This window comes from Rhineura floridana, chromosome 3 (genome assembly GCF_030035675.1).
Source record: "Rhineura floridana isolate rRhiFlo1 chromosome 3, rRhiFlo1.hap2, whole genome shotgun sequence".
In the NCBI taxonomy this organism is placed as follows: domain Eukaryota; kingdom Metazoa; phylum Chordata; class Lepidosauria; order Squamata; family Rhineuridae; genus Rhineura; species Rhineura floridana.
In genome coordinates this window covers 58,260,885-58,285,848 of record NC_084482.1, presented here as the reverse complement: position 1 = coordinate 58,285,848, position 24,964 = coordinate 58,260,885, and the positions used below count along the sequence as shown (strand labels likewise).

Genomic DNA, 24,964 nt, shown 5'->3' with positions numbered 1-24,964 from the left:
TGCCCTTTAGCATACGCGACTTTTGGAAACCCTTGGCAGGGAGTGCTTGCCCTCCTCAGCATGTCCTCCCCACCTGACAGCTCTTTTAGTCAAGGTCACTGCAGTAATTTCATATGTAGCTGCCTGGTGCTACTGTTTTATCTATCTCACGGTTTCTGTTTCCCTCTCTTTGTGTTCCTGGGGATATTGTATTGGATAAAACCCATTGCTTTTAACACCCTTGGCAGCTCTCCAGAGGCAAACACTCTCTGCTCTCTTTTCCATCTCCTCCCACCGGTGCTGAAACGAGAACTTCAAGGGTTCATACTGGCCTTGAGGGTCATGTGCTTTTCCATTGGAACATATTCCATCCCCTTTGTCTCCACAATTTCAGATGTGGCTAAGACACGCTGCACATGCTCAATGACACAAAGATATAATTTTTGCCCACATTCCAGGACTATGCCCTGACCTATTCCAATCAAAAACAGGCTTTACAGCTACTCCAGGTTGTCAGTGCCATAGTAGGCCCTGCCTCTGAGCACTCAAGAGATTTTCTTTCTACGTGTTGTGAATGAAAATGCCTAGGAAGCTTCTTTAATTATGTCTTTCACAGCCTTAATTAACCCATTGCCTGCGTCTGACCGTGGAGCTCCTCTGGAGGAAGGAATCAGGTGTGTGCTAGAAAGGAATGTCCTGACCCAGAACTTACGTGCAAGGGATGTTTTCATTAGCATGAACATAGTATTTGCTAGAGGAGAAGGAGGCGTTTCTAGATGGTGGAACCTTATCTATAACCTTGTCGAAGCCAGAAGGAGAATGCTGATCTCTGGAGCTGGCACACATTTTGCTGCCGTTGGCCAAATTTTGCTTTTGCCCACCCAAGGCTTCCCTGGCATGCTACTGTGTTCCCTTCAGTCTGTGCTTTCCTCCCACCTGTCCTTGCAGGCCACAAACTTCTCTGAACCTTTATCAGCTTGCAACACTATTGGCTCCCACAACCTCAAGGGCCTCTCTTGTTCTTTTGCTTTTCTCTTCAGTGCTGCGATGAAGATCCCTGCTGGATCAGGCCAGTGGCCCATCCATCTCGTCCAGCCTCCTGTCCTCGTAGTGGCCAGCCAGATGCCAATGGGAAGCCTGCAAGCAGGACCTGAGTGCAACCGCACTCGCCCCACTTGAAATTCCCAGCAATCAGTATTTAGAGGTGTCCTGCCTCTCAAACTCGTAGCCACTGATAGCCTTGTCTTCTAGGAGTCTCCCTGTGGTTGCATCCCACACAGTCCACCGGCCATCCCAGCCTTCTGAATTCCACGGAAGACCTCACATTGCCTCCAGTTCCTAGTGTAGCTTGTTTTTCTGCCCCTTGAGCCAGCAGCATCTCTTTGCCCTTGTTGCTCCACGAACAGGGAGGAGAGTGGTAGTGCGCATGCTTTGTGTATAGGCAGTCCCAGGTTCCACCACTAGCACCTCTAGTTTTAAAAAAAAGATCCAGTAGCACAGGGGTGGGGGGATATCGGGCTCAGGGGCTGAATGCAGCCCTCCTGGCCTCTCTGTCAGGTCCTCTGAACTCTTCCCAGGTCACCCCCCTTCTTGTCCCTGTTTTACCCCCTGAGTGGCTGGAATATGTCTTTGAACTCTGATCATGCCTCTTGCTTGTCTGGATGGAGAACAGGTGTGTGGGGTTTTTTGTGTATGTAGAAACTAGCCTACTGTAGAAAGGTAAAATTTATATGTGTTGCTCCACCCATTTTTGCCTCTGGCTCCACCCACCCAGATGGGAATACAGCCTTTTGGCTAAAAAAGAATCCTCACCCCTACAATAGTAGGTGATGTGAAAGACCTTTCTCCGCCTAAGATGGACCTTGCTGCCAGTCAAGGTAGACAATACTGGACTTGATGGACACGAAGTTTGACCTGATATAGGGCAGTTTCCTGTGTATAAATGGTATGAGATTGCAGTTTTCTCCAGTCCCACAGAGATCTCAAATTCCCTTCTTCAACTGTGTATCTGCTCCCATTCTCCCTCTCCTGCCCCTACCCATATGGCCCACTCCCACAGCACCTGTGTTCTCACACACAATGGCCCCCTGGATTCCCTTTCCTTGATTTTTTGGATGAGCTGCAGCATTGCCCCTGCCACCACCATCACCACTGCCACCACCTGAGCTATAAAATATGGTTGCTCCATATTTCTCAGTCCAGGCACAGAAGAGTAGTCTACAGTCCTCCGGGCTACTGTCACATAGTGCCTCAGAAACCCAGGCTGTACAACCCTGTGTCCTAACTATTCAGAAACAGTTTAGTCATCATGGCGTCTGCTGTGTGACATTACCCTTTTTACGATGGCCGCCCCTGGCTGGCACAGGTATGTTAGCCCATGCCGTGGAAACCTCATCTGTGAGAGGCCAGCATTTTAGGCTCCGGTGCAGTGTTCTTATTCAGAACCTCCTTTTTAAGTAACAACAACACTGTGCATTCTCTTCATCTGCTCTCTGTGTATTGCTGTGCTTGGCTGCAGTCATTTTCCTGGCTCGTAGTTCTCCACTAAAGATCTAAAAACAGTAAGTGACTTTGATTGTGTACAGCAATCGATACAGGGAGATGTCTTGAAAGAAACTCTGCAAGCCGTGTGCAGTGCAAGCAGCCTCCAGATTCTCTCTTCCTGACTCACTGTCACTGATGCTTCCCGTTGGGTGGAGAAGGATGGCTTATTCCTCACCTAGAGTAGTGGATATAGTCAGGCCATACCTACTGCAAAGGGTGGAGTTGTTGCTCTAGAGAGCATTAGGATATGTGAGTCATTTTGCTGGTTTGGGGAGTCACACACATATGTCATAGGGGTGTGTTTTATGGCCACTTGTTTCCAGTCACAGGAAAATGGCCTTTTAAGTGGAGGGTTGATCCTGAGTCATTTAAGAAGGTAAAGGCTGAAATCAAGAGGATGAGCCAATTTCAAAGAGACTCCTCTGATAATCTCCAGGGGGATCTAATTTAGGGAGTAAAAGGTTGAAATAATCCATCCCCAGCCAGTTCAGTCCTTGGTGGCTTGTTTGGATCTATTTACAGCAACACTGAAGAGAAATGTTGCTAGGCTGGTCAGTTTCTTAGATTTGGGAACAAAAAAATGAATCCAGATTTTTTAAACCCTTGAGTGTTCCCCAGCGTTTCATTTTAGAATGATGGCAAAATTAAAAATATAAGTGGCAAATTTTAGTTTTTTTAATTGAAGGATAGATGACATCACTCTGTTTTGCATGGCTGGAGTTTTAGGTTTTGCAACTGATGCGGCATTTCTTAAATGTCCAAATTCAGGTTGTGCAAATGATTCACCATTCATAAGAGAGATGATGGAATCATGAATCAGCTAGTGGGTTTTGCTTCCTTCCTGAGGCTCCAATTGGTTACTATGTTTGAAACCAGGAAAAAAGTTTCCTGATGTCATACTGGAGATTTGGCCTCCCTTTGTTGTGGCACGTGACATGCTTGGCCTATATGAGCCATCCGAATTGGGAATACCTCTTCTCTGTGGTTCAGTTATCAACACCCACATTTTTCAGACCTTTCAACTGGGAGCATGTCCCATGTGCATGTATCTGCTGAGGAATCCCTGCACATCATAAAACAGCCTGGGATGCATCTAGTGTGCTCTCCCCATTCACACAAACTCCTGGCTGTCCCTATTGAGCTCCATCCATGCAAACTGAGGGCACTTCTAGACTGTCACTGTTTTGGGATAGGATTCAATCCCAGCAAATGCAGGCTGCACAATTAAAACTGATTTGGAACTCTTGTGAAAGAAATCCACTTCCTCCAAACATTGGACTTTTTGTGATAAGGAAAGTGACTGGAAAATGCAATGGAAAGTGTCAGATAAGACTTTCCATCTAATCTCCCCACAAACAAATTAGAATGAATGCCCATCAAACTGGCCAGAGAGACCACTTTAAAACATACCCAGCTCTTACCTGGGGCTGATACTGAAGGAAAAGATTAGCATTGGCTGGCAAAGTTGTCCTTCAGGGAAGCTTGTCCACCACTTCTGATAAGGGCAATGAGGAACCTCTGACAGACTTCCAGGAACTGTATGGTTTTCCTCAGATCTCACTTTGAAACCCAGATCACATCTACAATCATGGAGCTTGCAAACACCTCTGTTGCAAACTTGAGGAATGTTCCATGCAGTTTTGCCGCGCTGAGGTCTATTTGTAGTGTGCTCTTGTGTGTAGGTTGTGTGTAGTGAGCCTGAAACCCTTGACCTCTCCCTACCATAAGAGTTGCCAGTCTGGGAGTCTAGGGACACTTTTCCCCAGAGGCAGTACCCAGATACCATGTAGAATGGTGGCTGAGGGGAGCCTTACAGTCTTACTAGAGTGAGACATGAGGATGGCAGTCAAGGCAGGGGGAACCTGTGGAAGCAGCTTAAGTTTTTCAGTGATGCTGTTGCCAAGTCTATCATGAGCTTCTCTTGGTGCTCCTCTTTTTCCTCATCATTGTTATCACCTGCTTGTTTGCCAGGCAGAGAGCCAATGAACAGGCAGGCAGTGGCATCTGCTGCTCCTCACCACCCCTGACTGGGGCCAGAGTGAGAGGCAGGGGAACAAGCGGTTTGTGTAATAGTGGTGGGTGAGTCTGCTGTCAGCCAGGCCTCTGCAAGGGTGCCAACCCCCAGTAGATGCCAGATCATTCTCACCTTTGGTGCTGGCTCTGCTGGTTTCAATGGGAATTAAGTCTATATGTAAGTAAGTGTGGGATTGCACCAATGGTCTACACACTGTATTTTTGGCATAGCCAATGGGAAATGGGGAAAGGTATAGAGAAAGAAAAAGGCAAGGGAGGTGAAGTCAGAGATAAGAAGGGGACAATTGGTTTATTTTGTAAAATTTGAATGAATTGCTCATGGACTCAAGTAGGACAAGTCCCAAATGAAACCAAGCGAAGCAACTGAAGGGTTTTGTGGAACCCTTTCTCCATCCATTCCCTTCTTATTGTGTTGATCAATTTTAGGGCAGGGAATTGTCTTTTTGGGAAAAAAGTATTTTACAGCACCTTGTAATGTTAGGTTCTTTATAAATAAAATATGATAGCAGGGACTTTTTAATAGCAGTTTTAATTTTGCATGGTTTTAACTTAAGGTTTTACATAATATTCTTGTTTTTTGTAGTTTTTATATATTTTGTAACCCGTCATGAGCCTCTGAGAGAGAAACTTTGCAAGATTAACTCACTCTAAATACCAATTCTTTTTTATTATTATTAGAACTGGTATTTAATTAAAGATCCTCCGTGGGGCAGAGTGGTAAGCGGTGGTAATGCAGCCGAAGCTCTGCTCACGGCCGGAGTTCGATTCCAATGGAAGGAGGAAGTCGAATCTCCGGTAAACGGGGTCGAGGTCCACTCAGCCTTCCATCCATCCGTGGTCGGTAAAATGAGTACCTGGCATATGCTGGGGGGTAAAGAAAGGCCGGGGAAGGAACTGGCAATCCCACCCCATATATATGGCCTGGCTTGTAAACGTTGCAAGATGTCACCCTAAGAGTCGGAAATGACTCGCACTATACGTGCGGGGGCACCTTTACCTTTACCTTTTTAGTTAATTTTAAAGCTACACTGGGGAAATCCAGCTGCAAACGTATTGCTCTGAATGATCTGAGATACATTTGGAGAGCAAAAGTCTGTTTAGTGGCATGGTAGATGTCGAACAGTTGATTTTGATGGATGGAGTCCAACTTGGCTATTGCCTATTTTGGATGCAACAAGACGCTTTGGGTATGGATCAGCACTCCTACTCGCATCAAAAGATACAATCCAGTCAATTCATTGGGACCACCTGAATGAATATTGCAATGCAAATTGTTCTGTTTGTCCTCATTGGCATCATACATGTTGCACATCCAGCTGCCTATTTCTTCATGTGGATATTTTTTGCTGGATCAGGGCGATTTATTTGTAAACATCCTCTTGCTAGCAAACCCTCTCACAGTATTTGTCTTTACTATGATCTACAAAGAGTCTAGAAACTCCAAAAAGTTTAGAATACCTGATGATTGCAAAGGAGTTTCTTTCCCCCCATCTCTTATTCCAAAGAGACTGCTTTAATCACAACATAGAACTACTGTTTCCCACTAAAGGTAACCTTGAACCATATGGCCCACCAGGCCAGCAAAGATCGGATGCATCCATTTCTACAGGATAGTAGAATTATATGGGCTGCCCATTTGCATCCTCAGCTTACTGTACCCAGTTGTAGTTTGCAACTCAGTGAGGTTGAGGCAGCCACTTAGTTTGAGGCTATTAAACCTGCACCTTAAAGAGATGCAACCAGATTTTCTAGTTGTTCAGCCCCTGTCCCTTATTGCTGGCCTGGAGTTGTTCTCCGTAGGACAGGGGTGGGGAACCTCAAGTCCAGGGGCCAAATGTGACCCTACAGGCTTCTCTATCTAGCCCTCAAAGCTCTCTGGGCCACTCCTCTCACTGGCCCTTCTGTGCACCCCAAGTGTTTTTGCCTGGCTGGCACCTGTCCTTGAACTCCAATAATGCCTCTTGCTTGTCTGGATAGAAAATAGAGAGGGGTATCTGGGTGTGTGTAGAAACTAGCCTACTAGTATAAAGGTAACACTTTATTTGTTCTGCCCCCTTTTGGCTCTGGCCCTGCCCACCACTGGCATGTGGCCCCCAGAAGGGAATGTGGCACTCAGGCTGAAAAATGCTCCTGCCCCTGCTGTAGGACCTACAATAGTGTTCCTAAACTTCACACATACACATAGACCACTTGAAAACTGCGGGGGGCCTTGGCGGGCCACTTAATGATTTTTCTGTCTGTCATAGCAATTGTAATTCCATAGACTTCAAACTGCAATACAATAAAATACAATATAAAAAATAAAAGAAACAATAAAATTGCAATTAAAAATCAATACGAATCTTGAATGTCATGGATGTGCCATCTTTCATCTCCAACCACAAATGCACAGCCATGTGGTAGACCACCTGAATGAAGCTGACGGACCACAGTTTGGGAGCCTCTGGAATAATCATAGAGAGGAGCACATTGGTGGGTTGGTAGGGGTGAGGGAAATCTATCTCTGTGGGTAAATGAAGATTTTGATTTGCATACAGTGCTTTTTGTAATGGAACTCAATGGTATGGCATACCAGCACCTCTTTTTCCCCCCTGCCCATGACAGCCATTTTGTGCCGGCACTCACAGTATTTTTATCAAGGTATGAGTACTGGCACCTCACTGTTGTTGTTGTTTACCCAAAAAGCACTATTTACATATATTGATTTATTTTTTTTAGCTGAACAGCTGATTTGCTAAAATAAACTGGTCAACATAACCTAACCTATTTCTCATTACCTGTTTTCTAGGTTAGTGTTCAAGTTGAAGAACTAGCACCCTTTTACTGATCACACCAGGGCTTTGATTCTCCTTTGGATTCCTATCATTTTTCCTACTCCAGTCATTTTTTTCTGCAAGGTGAGATCTTCAGAGTTCAGCCATGACTACTTCTGCCTTGCGTCGGCAGGTAAAAAACATTGTGCACAATTTTTCTGAGGCAGAGATCAAGGTGCGTGAGGCCACTTCCAATGACCCCTGGGGCCCACCAAGCTCCTTAATGTCTGAGATCGCAGATCTGACCTTCAACACAGTGGCATTTGCAGAGGTCATGGGCATGATCTGGAGGCGGCTAAACGACAGCGGCAAGAACTGGCGTCATGTCTACAAGGCGCTGACTCTTCTGGACTACCTCATCAAAACTGGCTCAGAGAAAGTGGCTCATCAGTGCCGGGAAAACCTGTACACCATCCAGACCTTAAAGGAGTTCCAGTACATAGACCGTGATGGCAAGGACCAGGGCATAAATGTTCGGGAAAAGGTAAAGCAAGTGATGAGCTTGCTGAAGGATGAGGAGAGACTGAAGCAGGAGAGAGCCTATGCCCTGAAAACCAAAGAGCGGATGTCCCTTGAGGGCATGGGAATCAGCAGCAGCAACAGCCAGCAGCTTGCCTATGGACGGAGGGCATCACAATATGGAGATGACTATGGCAGGTCCAGAGATTCTCCATCCTCCTTCAACTGTGAGTAGCACACACATGACATGAATGAGCCGCTTTCTCTTTGATGGATCAAGGCATGAAGTGGCTGCATTTCTGGCCTGCAGCTTTTCCAGTCAGTGAGTGTCTGGATGAATGTCTTATATCATTTGTGAATGTTCTCAGTTTCCCAGGTGGCGTACTGGGGCAGGTGCTCCTATAACAGTCTTTCACAAACCCCTTGATCCTGTGGCTGAAATAGAATAAATGTGTGTGGCATTTTAAAAAGGATTTCTAGATATGCAAAGGGGGAGCTCCTACATTTTCCTCAATGATTAGAAAAAAGAGATTGTAGAAGGAAAGTTGGCAGGACCATTCCACCCACTGCACTTTACTTCTCATCCCCAACATTACTTGACACTGGGGGGAGGTAAGTAAAGGGCATGGGATGGAATGGGCAAGGGTTCAAAGTGGGCCCATGGAGAGAAACTATGAGGTGTGCTGAATGCAGAAATCCTTTCTTCCCTACTCTGCCTTCAGAGTTGCTGGAAGCTCCAGCCAAGATTTCTCTGCTTCCAAAGTTGTAAGCAGAACTGTCATGCATTTGTCCAGGTTCTTCCCTATAAGTGTGAAGCTAGAAACAGTGGAGGCTGGTGGCTCTGATGTCAGTGGGACAGTGAATCCTCTTCAGGTTTTAGTCTGAACTTTCAAGGAGCTGTCCAAGGTGCTGAAGGGGTGGAGGTGGGTGAAATAGGATTGAGTGGGAAATGGTGAGGCCTGTGCTATGAGGCCATAGATGGGGGGACACTTAGATTACATTAGGGCTTGGGAATTGGTGGCTTTTGCTGTACTCTCATAAACTCCCATAATCCCTGAGTATCGGCCATGCAGACTAGCACTGATGGGTGTTGGAGTCCAACTATATCTGGAGGTACACAGGCTCCCTGCCCATGCATTACCCCATTCTTAAAAAGAAAGCTCTCCCATCATGGTGATTGCATGAAAAATGAGATTGTCACATATGATGACAGTGCACATACTTATTTTACACATAGTCTACACATATTGGCACATGGTAATTAACTACAGGTCCCCAAAAGTGTGTACAGTGCACATATGCTGTCATCACCAATAATCTACAGTTTTTATGTTAATTCCTACAAAGAAGTGTCTTCAGTTTAAGAATGTTATACTTTGCGAAGTGGTCCTTGTGTGCCAATCTACATCACATAAAAATTTCCACCTTGGCATCACCTATACCTCAATGACCACTTGGTCTGAGGTGGAAATTCATGTGATTGGACCAATCAATAGAGGTGATCAGCCTCTGTTTTTTTCTTAATGCATGGCATGTATAAGAATGAGATTGGGGTGATTGGTCCTCTGTGCGTTACTAGCAGGGCATAAAGAAGCAGCCACAGAAGAAGTTGTTTCTAGCACTTTCTGCTCTGTATGTGCAGATCAGGAGTGTGGAACCTGTGGCCCTCCAGATATTTCTGGATTACAACTCCCATCACACCTGATCATTGGCCATGCTGACTGAGGCTGATGGAAACCAGATTTAAAAAACTTCTGAAGGGGCACAGGTCCCCCAACCCTTGTCCCTCATATTTCTGCCTCCCTTATTTTGCAGCCCAGCATTATTAAATGATATGCAAACAAGGCATTCAGACAAGCTGATTGGTGTTAGAGGTGATGCTGATGTGATTTAAAAAAAATACAAGGGCATGTTCATCTTGGAGGATTCCAATTCTTGGGGTTTTTATTAGGTGCTGCTGTTGCAACTCCAACTGCAGAATCAAAATGTTCACTTTTGTTTTTAATGGGTATCTACACTACAAAGTAGGTCCCACTGCATTCAGAGGCACTTACTCTCAGTAAGTCTGCATAGGACTGAGGGTGTAACCTTATTCGTGCTTACCTGGGAGTAAACCCTATTAAATATTACATTTACATGCATAGCATTGTACTGCAAGTCTGTAATGCAGACAAGTCTTATGACTTCACTGTGTAAGAGAGAAAGTGATACTTTTTTTAAAAAATTGTGCCAAAATTCTGTTGGGGAGAAATTCAGACCTCTGAGCTTTATAGAACTCTTCCTTAAGCCATTCTCCCTCTTTCCTTAAGGGCTGTGGCTTAGTGATAGAGCATCTGCTTTGCTTGCAAAAGGCCTCTGGTTCAATCCCCAACATCTCCCCTGCCTGAAATCCTGGAGAGCTGCTGCCAGTTAGTGTAGCTAATACTCAGCTAGATGGACCAGAGGTCTGAGTTAGGAACATGGAAAACTGCCTTATACTAACTGGATCATACCTTAGCCACAGTCCTAGTACATCAGTGATCCTCAGCATAGGCAGCCACCACCATACCTTTGCTCTTCTTGTCAACCTCAAGAAGGATGAAGCTGTAGAAACACAACGGGGCCTTAAAGTGCTTAAAGTGATGCAACAACAACAACAAATTTCATTTGTTTGTAGCCATAGGCCATTGCAACAAACTGTGAACACTGTGACAATAAAATACATTTATACATTTATATCCAATAAAAACAGATACAACAATCCAAAATCTAATGCGAATGTGAGTTGACATAATTTGCTCTGATCTTTTTGGCGGCAAGGGCAAAATATGCCACCGCCAATGTCACCATATTTTGTTTATCCGCCAATAAATCAACTATTAAAATATCGATGGGAATCCCTACCCTAGAGCTAATCAAGGGTTCTAAGAATTTTTGTCTTGGGTCGTTATACAGTGGGCACATTAACATATAGTGAACGAGGTCCTCTACAGCCTTGTTTCCACAGACACAGTAACGCTCTGCTCTCGGCGTTCCCTTGTATCTACCCTCCAGAAAGGCTGTGACCATCGTCTGGAATCTTATCCCGGTGAAGGCTCTACGTACAGGAGCGCTAGTTAAATTAGTGAAGTATGATGGGATGGCATGATTTACTTTTACAAGGGGGAACCACTGTGAAAAGGGCGATGCCACTATGGAAGCCCTATCTTGATCTGCGTCAAAGTTTAGAATCCAGTTACGGAGCTCCAATGGGGAAAAGGATATAAGATCACCAGGGGAGAGATTATAAAAATCTATTAGAGCTCTAGTGGCTTGAGCCCAGCCTCCTTTCAGTAATTGTTCTTGCCAACAGAGTTTAGCGATGGAAGTCTCGTCTGCCATTGAGATCTTCTTCCAGAACCTTAGCACAGCCAGATCTATTTTGGCTGTCAGAGATGGAAGGCCTAGTTCGGTCCTTACATGAGCAGATGGGGTTCCCCGAGGGAGCCCCAAAATCTGTCTCATGAAGGAATTTTGAAGGGTCTCAAGACTGGCTTTAAGTGAGTGGCCCCAGAGTTCTGCCCCATAAAGTAATTTTGGTAGGGCTTTGGCAGTAAAAATTTTCAACATAGGTAAAATCAGCTGACCCCCACGGGAGTAAAAAAACCGTTTCATTTGTCCTAAAACTCTTGCACCTGCTAGTTTGGTTTCTTCAAGGTGGAGTTTCCATGAGAGTTTGGAGTTAAAAGTTAAACCGAGATATTTAAAGGACTGCACTTGTTCTATGGGTTTCTCATTCAAAGTCCAGTTTGTTTTGGCCTTACTATGTTTCCCGGAAACCATAATTTTAGATTTTGTATGGTTGACCTGCAAATGCTGGGCTTAAAGTGATGCAAAAACACACAAAAGGCTTCTCTTCTTCAGATGCTTTCCTCTGCCCTTCATATGAAGACTTGGGCCCATGGTCTAAAGCCATGAAATTAATATACAAATGGGGGAGACTGGAAAGGCCATCATCCCAGAAGGAGATGGCAAATCAGTTTCTGGAAAGGTTGGATCATATTCAGGAGCACCCAGCTGGGTTCCATCCCATTTGCCACATCAGTTCCTGTCTTTCTTGTCTCTCAGCCTCTTCCTCATCCCCCCGGTTCAATTCTGACCTGGAGCAGGCAAGGCCACAGACGACTGGAGAAGAGGAGCTCCAACTCCAGCTTGCTCTGGCCATGAGTCGAGAAGAAGCAGAGAAGGTAATGTTTAGGCTTTCTTTCAGGTTTTGTTATAAACCGTTTGTGTGTGTGTGTGCGCGCACACACACACACACATGCACCTGGGGCTCTCCAGATGTGGCTGGACTCCAGTGCCATCATCCTATACTATTGAGCCATGCTGGCTGGGGCCAATGGGGGCTTGAGCCCAACAACATCTGGAGGACCACACATTCCACACCTCTCTTTTAGATCACAGTGAGTGATAGGGATTTCTGGATGTTTTTAACTGTAATAAGTGTGTTCTTTATTTCTTATTGGCTGCTCAATGTAAGCCTCACCAACTCAGGACATCAAGATGGGGGTTTATTCCTTTCTTGGTTTAGCATTTTTATACTCTGAGCGTATATTCACTTTTGGATGGTAGACTCAAGTATGCTTTAAATCAGGAAAAGTAAGCTATTGTAGACTAAGCAATAGCCTGTCTCCACCTTTCCTTCTTCATGATGAATGTCCTTTAAGGCTTGTATTTAGCAGAAATAAAAGGACTCAGATGCCAATCCTATGAATGCTTGAGAGTAAGTCCTGTTGATCTCAGTGGGACGTTTTCCTGAGTATACATGTATAGCATTGTCCTGAATTTTGGGAGGTTTGTGTGAGTGATATGGGAGGGAGTAACACACCAGGCATTAAAATGAATGGAGGCTGTAGTGGATTAATGCATAGTTGATTGTACCAGTAGTCTTGTATGTAGGATTCTCTCACTGGGTTCTTAATGCTTTGAAACATGCCTGGGATTATACTGTGGTTTTTCATGGAAGTTATCAAGAACAAGGAACAGAACATAGCCAAATATGAACTATGTAGGTCTTTTGGATGCTAGCTGAAGATCCATGCAGTATTTAGATGATGTAAGAGGGCTTCCCACATGACACTTCTGCATACCTCATATGGAAAGGGAATGTGCATTCCGTTTTCCAAGTGTTTTGTGCTCTGTGAAATGGAGGTTCAACTGAGAACTTGACAGTTCTATGCCATCTCCATGCAACTAATCAAATATTATATTTTCACATTCAGTTGCCAGAGCTTCTTTTAATCTCTGAAGGGGGACTTGCACAGGTTGCATTCACTTCTGTTGCCTCTGCACAAGTTCCCCTCCACAAGTTCCCCTTTGGATGTTACAAGAAGCACTGACAGAGAGCAGAACATGGAAGAAACTGCCATTTTGACTGAAGGTGCTTCTTAAACTCTGAAGCCACTCTTTGGCTTGCTTATTTTAAAATGACTTTCAGGGTTCCATCACAGTGACCGAGTCCTTTGTATGCCTTCCACCAGCACCCTTCCTATCAGCATATCTGCTTCTCCCATTCCACGTAGTTCAAGCATTTGTTTACAGGAGCAAGCACAAGATTAACTCTGAGGGCCTTTCTTGTGGAGTGACATTTGTGACATTGGAGAAGCATGGCAGTGGTAAGGGAAAGATTGTTCCAGCTTTGAAATGTTGGCTTAAAGGGCTGAGATTTCCCATTTTAACAGCCTGCATATTTCTGCCAAGCTTTGACTGAAAGTATCCCACCAGCATATTCTTGTGAAAACCTGTTTCCTTGAACACATAAGCTATATTACTGTAAAACTCCTCCCTCTACCACACACGTTGACAAAGCCAGCTCATATCCTAGTCTCTTGAGGAGCCTAATTATCATCTTCCAACCTGACTCACTTGACTTTCTGCTTCACGTGCAAAATTGTCTAAGGCCACCTTTGGATCTTCTTGAAAGTTATTGTTCCATCTTAGCAGTGCTAAATTATTGTTCCAATATCCATGAGTTACTGTTCCATCTTAGCAATGCTAAAATGGGACAATAACTCATTAATGTTGGATGTGCAGTGTGATGTTAGGCCCTGGGAAGCAGTAGTGTAGTGGCAAATTCAGAAGTTCAGGGTCTCTTCATGTTAGTCACAGCCATGCCCCTTCCCCCCTTGGCTTCTAGGATGCTAGAGACACAGGGACCCTGCTGGGACCCTGCTCCCCCAAAAGTAAGGGGTCTAATACCCCCAAGTCCCCAGGCAACTACACGCCTGCTAAGAAATATCTGCATAGCAAACTTTGGATAAATCTTCATTCTTTTGAATGAAGCCATCTCACAGCATAATCAGGAGCAGGACACCATCTATTATATTTCATTTCAATATAATGCAGTCTTCTGTGGCCTTGATGGATATATGGCCAGTGTCTGATTACTAAGAGAAAAGGTTTAATAGCCACGAGAAGCTATGGGAGAAATCAATGTCAGCATAACATCTCTCTGTCAGCCTAGCTTGTTGAAAGGCTGGGAAACTGCTGCTGTGTCAACATGGCATTCTGGGAGATCAAGGAAAGCCAAAGCCTTCAGAGACATCAAGATGTTAGCTAGGTGGGAGCATTATCTCAGATATGAGATCTGGGAATTAAAAATCTGGAGTGCAAAGAAACTGGACTATAGTGGGGGAGATTGGTTATAAAGTTTGGTTTATGGGTTCTAAGTACAATGAAATAGAAGTGGAGTATCCTAAAGTATGACATTGTATTTTTCGGTAAAGACTCCTACAAAGTTCATTGAAGGAAAAGAGCACAGGTTGTCCATTAGTGTTGATCAGCCAACTTCACTGGATAGAACAGAAGACCGGACAGTGGACCTGAAAAGTGTGTGGCATGACCCATGAAAATGATAATCTGTTCCTGAACATGAATCCTCAAACTGGGATTGTTAGGGCATGCTGGATTCTAAAGCAGGTGTAAGAAATCACATCTGTGGTCCCGGCAAGAGCTGTGTGCAAAGGACCTCCTGAAATTATCCACCCTACTTACAGGCAGAGAAATTGGGGGGAGTGGATCATTTCACTTATTTTCTCCAGGGGAAGGAGAAATCTCCCTACAGTTTCGGGAGGGGGTGAAATTCACCATTAGCAGTGGCAGTAGAACAACTTGTTTCCTGTCTATAAGATATTTCTTTTTGCTGCTGCTGTGGCAACAAGCCACAGCAGCAGCAATAGCTGTGTTGGCAGCCTGGCCACCATTTTGTATCTTCCACAATGCCCCAGATGCCTAGCACTGTTCCAGGGGGCATTATGAAGAGGAAATGGTGACTGCCATGAAAAATGGTGGAGAATATTCAGAGAACTATTCAGAGAAATACCCCCCTTTTCTGGAGAGATGAGAAAAGCCAACTCTCTGCCATTTTCTTAGATAAATCTTCTGAGACATTTTTGTCCTACTTAGGCACTTTCCTTTTGGCCTGTGACACCAGCTCCATGAGGCCTAAGTGGGATTAAATCTTACTCTTTCCAGGAACCACCCAATAATACCCTGAGCACATGCAGTGTGGCATTATCTTTGCCTCTTTCCTCATGTGAGCTGCTGTCAAGAGCCAATGATAAGCCTGTGCACATCTTTACTCTTTGGCCAGATTTCCGTAGCTGACAAGGTGTTGTAGTGAGGTTTCATCAAACTGGTTTCCAGGAGCAGGTTTTAGCAGTGGACATCATAGAGAAAGTGGTGGCTGATTGTAAGAAGATATCCTATGTTGTTGTATCATCATGATCTTCATCGTCATCATTTTGAGAGAAGCAAAAAGAGAACTATGGAATTTATTTGGTGTTGGCCCAAGACATTTTGCTGAAGCAGCACTCCAAATAGACATCCCCCATGCGGTGGCCACCACTTTAAAAAGTCTCACTGCATCATCCACACACCAATTCCTGTCCTTTTGTCCCTCTGAATTCCTCCTGAAACAACCTACTTCACCTTGCTGCATGGCAGGGCTGGTCTTGGTGTACTACTTTGAGAGCAGAAGTCAACCATCCTGCATAGGACCAAGATATAGGAACATAGGCAAAGACTGGCAAATGGTCAACTGTCATTCCTCAGTCATGCAGTCACCAATATGTCTCAGAGGCTCTTCACTCTTTGCTTGTTGCCAGGGAAATGCAATGGATGGGTTCCTTCTTATTTCTGAGGTCCTCATTCCTTGTCCAGCCAGCCTAGATTAATTTGTTCCAGGTCAACAGGAACTGCCTCTCCCCTCAGCTACCACAAGGAAAGGAATTCCTGGTGGTTCACCTGAAATTAGCCTTTCCTTGCAATCTAGGCCAGTGGTGGCTGGTGTCCATTGGGGCTGATAGGGCAGAAGGCAGGGAGGCCAACAGTAGGTTGAGCCAGAGCCAATGAGAGGCAGAGCAAACTCATTCCAGTGTTGTGTCCATTATGCTCCCTGTCAAGTTCTACAACAGCAACATTGAGACTAAAGAGGAGGAAGCTGACAGCCACTGCCATCCCCTGTACTGCCGCTGGTAGTAAGAAGGCAGATAGGTGGTGGCAGTGCCCCATTTACCTTAATGGACCAGCCTCACTGAATCCCTTTGTGTCCTACTGGGTTCAGGAGCACTCAGAAAATAATTATCCCTAGAACCACCGCAATAGGGTGGTCACATGACCTGTGTCCTACTTTACAGAGAACAGTCCTGTATCTGAGGGGCTGGCAGGAGACAGTCTTATACCTGAAGGAGTCCTGTATTTGAGGTCTGGTCAAAGATTGTTTCAAGAAAAAGAACAACAAGAAGGAAGAGGAGGGGATTTGATGTTGTCCATCAACAGTTGAGCAGCTGGGCAGCAGACTGAGCAGGCACACAATTCAGTCTTCCTCACTATGGTGAGGTGCATTGTATTTCTGTTAAAATTTTACAGTAATCTTTTCTAAATTTGATTCTATACATATAAATTAGTGCATTTAATTTCTATATAAATCTGTGTCCTTTTGTTGGGGTGGGGGTGATGCATGCCCTCTTTTTAATGACGTGGAGGGTGGTCACCTTGCACCATGTATGACTATAATAATATACAGAGACAACAAATTCTGTGAATTTTATACCTGCAATAGCTTGTCCAGAAATTCAAACAGGTTCACATATTCTGGGTGTGTGTAGTGCTGTTTCCAACTATATGCGTGACTGGAAATGCATTAAGATGTGAGGCACAGGGTACTTAGTTTGAAGCAAGAGAACATTCAGAATCTCAGCCCTCAGAATTTCCACCGCTGTAGAGAAGGCAGGCAGTGGAGGAAGGGAAGGCTGTCTGTGTCCTTCACAAACTTGCACTGCCAATGGGAAGTGACAGCATTCCCACCTACTTGGCCATTCTCTGTCATGCAGAGTAATGCTCTTCCCCGTTCCCTAGATCAGGATCCTCACGCCTCAGTGAACATGCCCACAGTGTGCCCTTATGCTTGGCTTAATCAGATTCCATTTGTGTATTTCAGGGGAATACCAACTAGGTCCCCCCCTTTCCCCATCCTCCTCAAAATGGGACAAAAGCCTTGCTATGAAGGTGCAGGGACTTGCTACCTCCTCTCCAAGCACTGAGTGTGCCTTGTTTAGTTCTGGAGACAAATCTCAGGGACAGCAATAATCAGAGTGTTGATATATTGTATCAGTATCTCACACTTCCTCCAAGAGGTTCAGGGCAGTGTAAATGGAGTTTTGTCTGTTTTATCCTTACAACAACCATGTAAGGTTGATGACTGAGCCAGGTTTAGACAGTGAATTTCATGGCTGAGTCTCCTTAGTCATGGTTCAACACTGATCACTATACCACACTGGCTCCTGTTTCACTCGCATGTTAACCCTGCCCCCCTGTCCACTGTTCAACCTATGCAATGCAGGTAGGACTGTGGGGAGAGGAGAGGTTATACCAAGGGTCCCCAACCTCTCTGTGTCAGGGGAACATTTCAGAATCTAAGAAACTGTTGGTGGGCACTACAAAATATCAACTTCACAGAAGAAAAACTGGCAGTGCTCAGGAAAAAAAACTAGCAAAAAAAGCAGGAAACCCCCCCCACCCCAAGAAACAGGCCACCTCTCTCCCAGTCATTCATGTATATATATCAAAAATAAAAAATGGGGCAGGGGCAGGGAGGGGACCCTGGTGGGCACCAACGAAGTGTCGGAGGATGCCATGGTGCCCATGGGCATCGCATTGGGGACCCCAGGGTTATAGCTTCTGCTCTAGCCAAAGCATAGTTTCAGCCATGTGAGATGCAAATAGAGGGATCTTTTCATACTTCACCCCCTGCCCCTCTCCATAGCAACCTCCTGTGGGAGACACATTTTTGGTCTTTGTGATAACAATTCTAAATTATTGACAAAAAAACTTCAAAACAATTTCTTTATAGACTAAATATCCAGTCCATTTTCACATTCTTCCATGTTGTTGTTGTTATTTCTTAAAGTTTAGTTCCGCTGAAACAAAAATCCACCTTGCTGCTTTTCTTCTGCTAGGTCAGCCTTTCCCTGCCCCAGTAAGGATCCAGAAGGAGAGAGAAGAAGGGAATGGGTGGGGGTGGTGTCAGTAAGAAAGAGGGAATGGCTGAAGCACAGGAAGAGCTGTAGTAACCAGGGCTTAATCTTTTAACCTGGCAAATGGTGGATAACCCTTCCATTCAGCAATGCAGCAAAATGACTAGGACATCAAGAGATTTATAGCGGCCACTTTATAATCATGAGGATGCAGTCATATCCTTCTGATTATTTTAATTATTACATACAGAGTTGGAAAACAGGTCAGTGATACCTAATGGTGATTATAGCCATTTAATTCTACACAGCCAGTTTCTGTTTTTAGACTGGGCATGACAACATAAACACACACATGCATTTTTACCACTATGCATTCTGTTATTTCCCCCTTCCCAGCAACTTGCCTTCCCCTTTACTCTCTTAAAGTACACTTGATTTTACTCTTTTTTTTACTCTTTTTTTTAATCTTTAGAAGCCCTCCTTTCATTTTCCCAAATACATATTTTTGAGATGGATTGACATTTGTTTGAACACAGAATTGTGCCGAGAGAGAGAGAGAGAGGGTGTGTGTGGGGTGAATTCTGTTCATGATCAGTGTTTTTTCTAAAGTGGATAATTTTAAGCTCAAGTAACCTCTTATGCCTTGTTCCTGGGGATTGGTTCTCTCCCTATTTTGTACATAACATTGGCAGAGCTCCCAAAATACAAAAAATCCGTAAGCATTCTAGTGACCCTATAGGACCTCTCCAGCATTTTGCAGCTCCTGCGCCAGCAGAGATCTCTTGGGTAGGGGGACTGGGTACTAGCCATTCTCCTGCTGGTCTCATAGCCCTTCATCTTGTCTGTCCCACCACCCTGCCAGGAGCCCTATGCTGGCATGGGCTATTTTCGAGAACACCAGGCAAGGACTTGTGATCAGCATGGTAGGGAGCTCAGTTGGCATTAATGTCAGGGCTCCGTACATCTGTGGAGCACTGAGCACTGGGTCACTTGATTTGTGAAGAGTAGACTGAAGGCTTGTTCACATGTTACACTGAATGAAAACAGGTACAGGATGGCTGTACACATGTACAAGGGTTTGTGTGAAAGAGTGTACGCTTGTTGATTTGTACAGCTTACCTGTTGTGTACATAAGCTGAATATGTACCTTCAATGTTATTGTATGAGTGTAAAGCTCAACTATTTGTGTACACGGTTACACAGAATGTATATTTATTGAATGTAATGTGTGTGAACAAAATCACATTATTCTGTGTTTCACTTGGAGATACAGTTCAGCAAAGGGTCTGCTTCTGCCAGCAAATGCCCTTACTACAAAACTGAACCATACTATACCAGGTGAAAGATTTAAATACATTTTTCAGTGTAATAAAGCAGACAGAAAACAAAACACAACTTTTGTAGTATTGCTGCCTTCACTGTCTGTGCTTACCATGAAATATTAAGCCCAAATTAGCACCTGGCAGTATTCTAGAATGTCTGCCCAGGCAGGGACAATCATGTCAGGCATGTGTGTTCAGAGATCTTAAAGTCTGCACATGGCTGCATGATGCTTTACCACAGAGTAACTAGTTTGGGCTTGTTGCCTTTGTACAGCATTGCCTATATTGGGTAGACGTTTCTTAGGAGTTAAAGGCTGAAACAGCTCGGCTTTGATGAAGAAGTGTCCATCCAAACAAAAGAGTGTGGGATGCTTTGGGGTGGTGTTTTTAGACAGTAAAAAGAAGCTCCAAGGTGGGATAGCGCATTGTCTTCCTGCATTGTCCAGTTCCAGTACAATATTATACTATTAGCTTTGTGCTTATGTTTCTTTACTGTAACATAGGCACAGCATCCCTTTATTTGAAGGTGCTACCGGAAGTACTGACAGGCAGATTTATCTGGGGGATCATTTCTTGTTCATGAGCACTGTATGCCTACATAAGTGAAACCCTTTATTTGCAGCATTTCTGGAATAAGAGCATCTCTTGTTTTCAAAACATTGACATTACAGTGACCAATTAGTTAATGGCTTGTCTATAGAAGTCTGTGAGGAGGAATGTGGCTCAGTGGCAGAGCATCCGCTTTCCCATGCGGAAGGTCCCTGGGTCAATCCCCACCATCTTCAGGTAGGGCTGGGGGAGACTTCCTGCCTGAAACACTGGAGAGTAGTATAGGCAGTATTGAGCTAGATGAACCAATGGCCTGACTCAGTATAAAGCAGCTTCCTATGTTGCAGAGCACAACTCCTATTTCTCAACTTTAAGGGAATCTGAGGGCATTTCCACCTGTATCCTTCCAGAAGCAGCTGTTGCCTGGCTAGTAGTCTCAGGTAAACTGTGTGAAGGGAGTACAGCCTAGTGAAGATCTAGAGGAGGTAATTCCATATCATACAGATGCAAAATATGTATAAACCTGGGCAGTTTTTGTGTGATTTTTGATCCATTCATTCATTCAAATGTGGATCTTCCTCTTGTTTTGAAGGCAAAATAATAAAATCAAATCTGACCAATCAATAATTAAATGCTTTGTGTCCTCTGATAGCTTTACTCAGGTCAACAAGAGTCCCCTCATACCTGAGGTGCCTTTCAACACTCCCCTTCCCCAAATACTCAGGTTTTGGAGACAAGCAGGGAAATTCCACAATCCATTCGAAACTTGCATCCAGTGTCACAGTGTATTCATGTCCTGTGATATTTCTATTCTACTTCAGTTTTTTTAAAATGTGGAAATTATTAGTACCTCAAAATAAATATCTGATTGTAGCAAGGGACATGTTATGCAGTGCCTCAGCTTTCCTCAGGTTCCAACTCTGTCATTTTCCATCTTGATCTTTTTTAAAAAATAGTCAAAATGGGAAGCAATTAAATCTGTATATGTAGCAATTTTGACTAGGAGAAACTTCAACATTTTGAGTTCTCTATTTTCCAGGCATTTGCATACCTGTATGCATTTAGTACTGTTTGAAGGAGGACCATTTAAATCTGTGTGCAACTCTGGTGCCATTTTTTTCTATAAAAAATGTCCGAAATCTTTTCCCCACGCCCTTCTAAATGGAAGAAGAGCTACATTCTGTGGGGAGGAGGAGGAGCAGTTACATACTGTACGCAGGGCTGAAATATGAAAAGCTCACAGAGTTCCTAGAAACATTCTGTGCTGAGCCAACAATGAAACAATACATTAAAGAACACATTTCTAAGGATATTTTTTTCCAGTTGGGGTGACTCTGGTATGGACACAGCCCAAGTCAAAAGAAAGGAGATAACTGAAAGTCTTGTGGGGTAGAGGAACATCAAGGTCTAATAGGGATCAAAGGTCATAATAGGGATTTTGTGTGTGTGTGTGTTTCCTTTTTCTTTTCAACTAGTATTGGTATTTGGGTAATAGTTGCTAGAGGTGGAGATCTAACAGTTTCTTGGGCAAGGTTTAGGTGGGACTCCTGGAGACAAGCAATGGCAGAACTTCCCCTCTCCTTCTGCCAGGAGGATTTTACTTATTTATTTACTATATTTAATTGTATCTCTTTCTTTGGAAAGCTAAGAGAACCTCCAATCCAGGCACTGGCGAGACTAAGACGTGCAGAGCTCCAACAATACAGTGGCACCATCTGCCACTGGTCTGTTGGTCTCAGTCTGAGGAACAGCCTGTTGGGTAAAACTGTTGGCCTTAGGATTTGAGAGACTTGGGCTCAGTTCCCATCTCTGCTGTGGATTTACTGTGCTACCTTGGGCAAATCACTTTCTCACGCTCAGTGACCCACCTGTAAGCTGGAATAATATAGAGGAATAATATGTAATATATACATCTTAGGGATGCTGGGGGTGGGGTGGGGCAAACATGGATGAAGATATTAGGGAGCAGCATTTCTTTAGGAAGACATGAAAGGCCAGCAGTAACATACCTGACAGTTGAGGGCAAATGTGGTAGTTTCAACAAGGGAGGTTTTATCTACAAAAATAACCTTCAGCACTCGTGACTGACACGAGCTTGATATGTATCCCCCACTTGTATCACCCCAGTGTTTGTTGGCTGAATTGGCTGGATGTGTCATTTTAATGGGTATGGAGTTTTTCTTATACTCAACCAGTTCCCCTGGACTAGAGCCAGATTGGGGCCAAAGATAATAAGTACCGTGAAGCATTTGTGAATTGAAAGTGCAAGATCAGTGCTACCTACTTGTAGCAGTCCTTCTAAAGGCAGCATTAATGATGGTGCATGAAAAGTGCTTTGTCTTTGGAAGGAATGGTAATGACTGTTGTTTGTACTGCTACAAAAGTGTGATTGTGCTTTTTTCCCACTAGGGTAACAAAGCAGCCGTCCCTGCTGGTGCCACAGTCTGTTTGCTTGCTGTTCAGCCTCGTTGTAGGGAACTGGGTTTTGGAACAACACTTGATAAGCTCCAGCCTGAAGAAAGGACAGAAGGGTCATAGCAGCCAGCAAGGCAAGCTCTCAGGTTACATTACCTTGGAAGCCAGCCAGCTTGCTAAAAGTCCAAAAAATTTAAAATAAATTAAAATAAAAGCTGTAGGCACCAGGAAAAGAAACCCAACATATAGAAAGAACCATTAAGTGCAACATAACAAAGTGTTGGTTGGCACATTGCTATTAATTGTACATTGTGATCTTGGTACTATCGGTTTACATAAGTTTACTGGATCATTTCCTTATATGTAGGTGTTGGCACCTTCAATGGCCTAGCAGGGCAAAGGAAAGCCTTTTGACTTTGTGGGAAATGCATAAAAATCTCCCTGCTGCCATGGCAGTGCTACTCTGGAAACAGCCATCCCTTCCTGAACTCGTAGAACAGGGATGGAGAACCTGTGGTCCTCCAAATGTTGCTGAACTCAAATTCCCATCAACCCTAGCCAGCATGGTAAATGGTCAGGTGATGGGAGCTATAGACTAGCAACCTCTGGAGGTCCATAGGTTCCCCAGCCTTGATATAGAACTACCAGTAGTCCACTGGGGCTCGTTTGCAAAATATTTTGCAGATAAACTTGCTGACACTTGTCATGATTTGGGATGCCACATTGATGTCAGTGTCTGTAAGGGTTACCACCTCTAGCAAAGCTATTTTTGGTTCTTTGGCTGAGCTTCAGTTGATTTCACCCAAGGAGGCAGACGAGGTACTTGGACAATTCTGGGAGAGAAGAAGAGCAAAGGTTGTACCCAAAGCTGCTCTTCCACTGGTGCAACAGATTTCCACTTGTGTAACAGAACTTCCCCTCCCTCTTTCCCCCACCCTGCAGTCCCCTATGCACCATTAAGATCTGCTCCGGAGGGTTGGGGGACTCTCTGGAGCAGATTTTTGGGGCACACAGAGGGAAGAGAGAAAGGAGAAATTCCACTGCATGAGCAGAACTCCAGTTGCCCAGCATTGGATGCAACCCTATGCTTCCTCAGTTCTTGGCCTTCCTGGCAGAAGGTGGCTAGTTATGGAAGGCTGGTCAACCTGGTTGGCAGGAGAGTGAATGCTTCTGCTAGGGCTGCGTATATGCTTTCTGCCTCAAAAGATATAATGCTTGGGGCGGGAGAATCTACAGACCTGGCTGACCTTGGGTAACTGCAGGCCAATCTCTAAACTTTACCTATTGTGAACTTCCCTGGACACTTTTAATTGAAGGGCAGTATAGAAATATTCTATAAATAAATGGAAGCAGTTTGCCATTTCTAGATAAGGATTTGAGCAAGTAGTATCTGGAGAACTCCAGGTACTTTTGAAGGAAGCAGATTATCTAGATCAGGATTGGCTAGCTTCTGCCCCCCCCTAAATGTTGTTGGATTTCAACTCCCATCAGCCTCAGTCAGCATGGCCAGAGGTGATAGGAGTTATAGCCCAGCAACAGCTCAAGGACCACAGAATAGCCACCATTGAACTAGATCCATTTTCCTCTCAAGAGAAGAAGTGGCTGGGAGCGGGTGATCCTCTTGAGTCTCCTGGTACTTCTCAGTGGCCTTTGATGCCATCCACCACCTATCTACTTTGGGAGTTGGAAGCACCACGTCGTAGGGCTTCTGCCTCTTACTGAAGAACTGGTTTCTGAAGTTGGTACTGGAGAAATTGGTACAGGAGAAGTTGGTACTGGAGGACTATTATGGGAATTATCCCCTGGTTCAGCTTTGCCTTCTATGCTTTTAAAGTCTTCTCAATGGAATAACTGAGGTGGGGAAGGCCATCTGAAGTTATGGAGTATGGTGGCATCACTATGTTGTTGACACTCATGTCCATTTCTCTTTTTCATCACTTCTAGATAAGCTGGTTGCTACCCTGAACAGGTAGATTGGATGAGGGTGAAAAAAATTAAGCTGAATTCAGGCAAGGCATAGATGATGATGGTAGGGGACTCAGTGGACCGACTGGCTGGGGGAATGCATGCCCTTGATTAAGATCACATGCTCTCATAAGGTTCATAGCTTGGGGATGCTCTTGGATTCTCAGGTGGCAGCCGTGGACCAGAGTGACAGCTCTGATTGAATCACCAGCTGCACCTGCTGTGATTGGAAGATAGAGACCTAGCTACTGTCATTCATGCTCTGGTGACAACTACTTTTATTTAGTTACTGTTTTACATATTTATTTTATGCTTGTATTTTAAAAATTTTGGTGACTATTTTTGCTGAGAGGTGGTCCAGCAGTATTGTAAGCCAGTCATGCGTATATGC

At 44.4% G+C, this 24,964-nt stretch overlaps 1 protein-coding gene across 7 annotated transcripts in view; it reads left to right on the top strand.

Moving 5' to 3' along the window:
• The window catches only part of EPN3 (epsin 3), a 40,529-nt gene that overhangs the window by 2,762 nt on the left and 12,803 nt on the right, over positions 1-24,964 (top strand). For 5 of the 7 annotated variants that reach the window (XM_061616032.1, XM_061616037.1, XM_061616030.1 and 2 more), the window contains exons 2-3: positions 7,346-8,056; positions 11,916-12,034. In XM_061616032.1, the coding sequence (XP_061472016.1) occupies positions 7,477-8,056; positions 11,916-12,034 (699 nt within the window). In that variant the 5' untranslated portion in view covers positions 7,346-7,476. Of the gene's footprint in view, positions 1-595; positions 654-2,462; positions 2,541-7,345; positions 8,057-11,915; positions 12,035-24,964 lie in introns of those variants that run through there. The other 2 variants (XM_061616031.1, XM_061616033.1) reach the window with 2 other exon arrangements.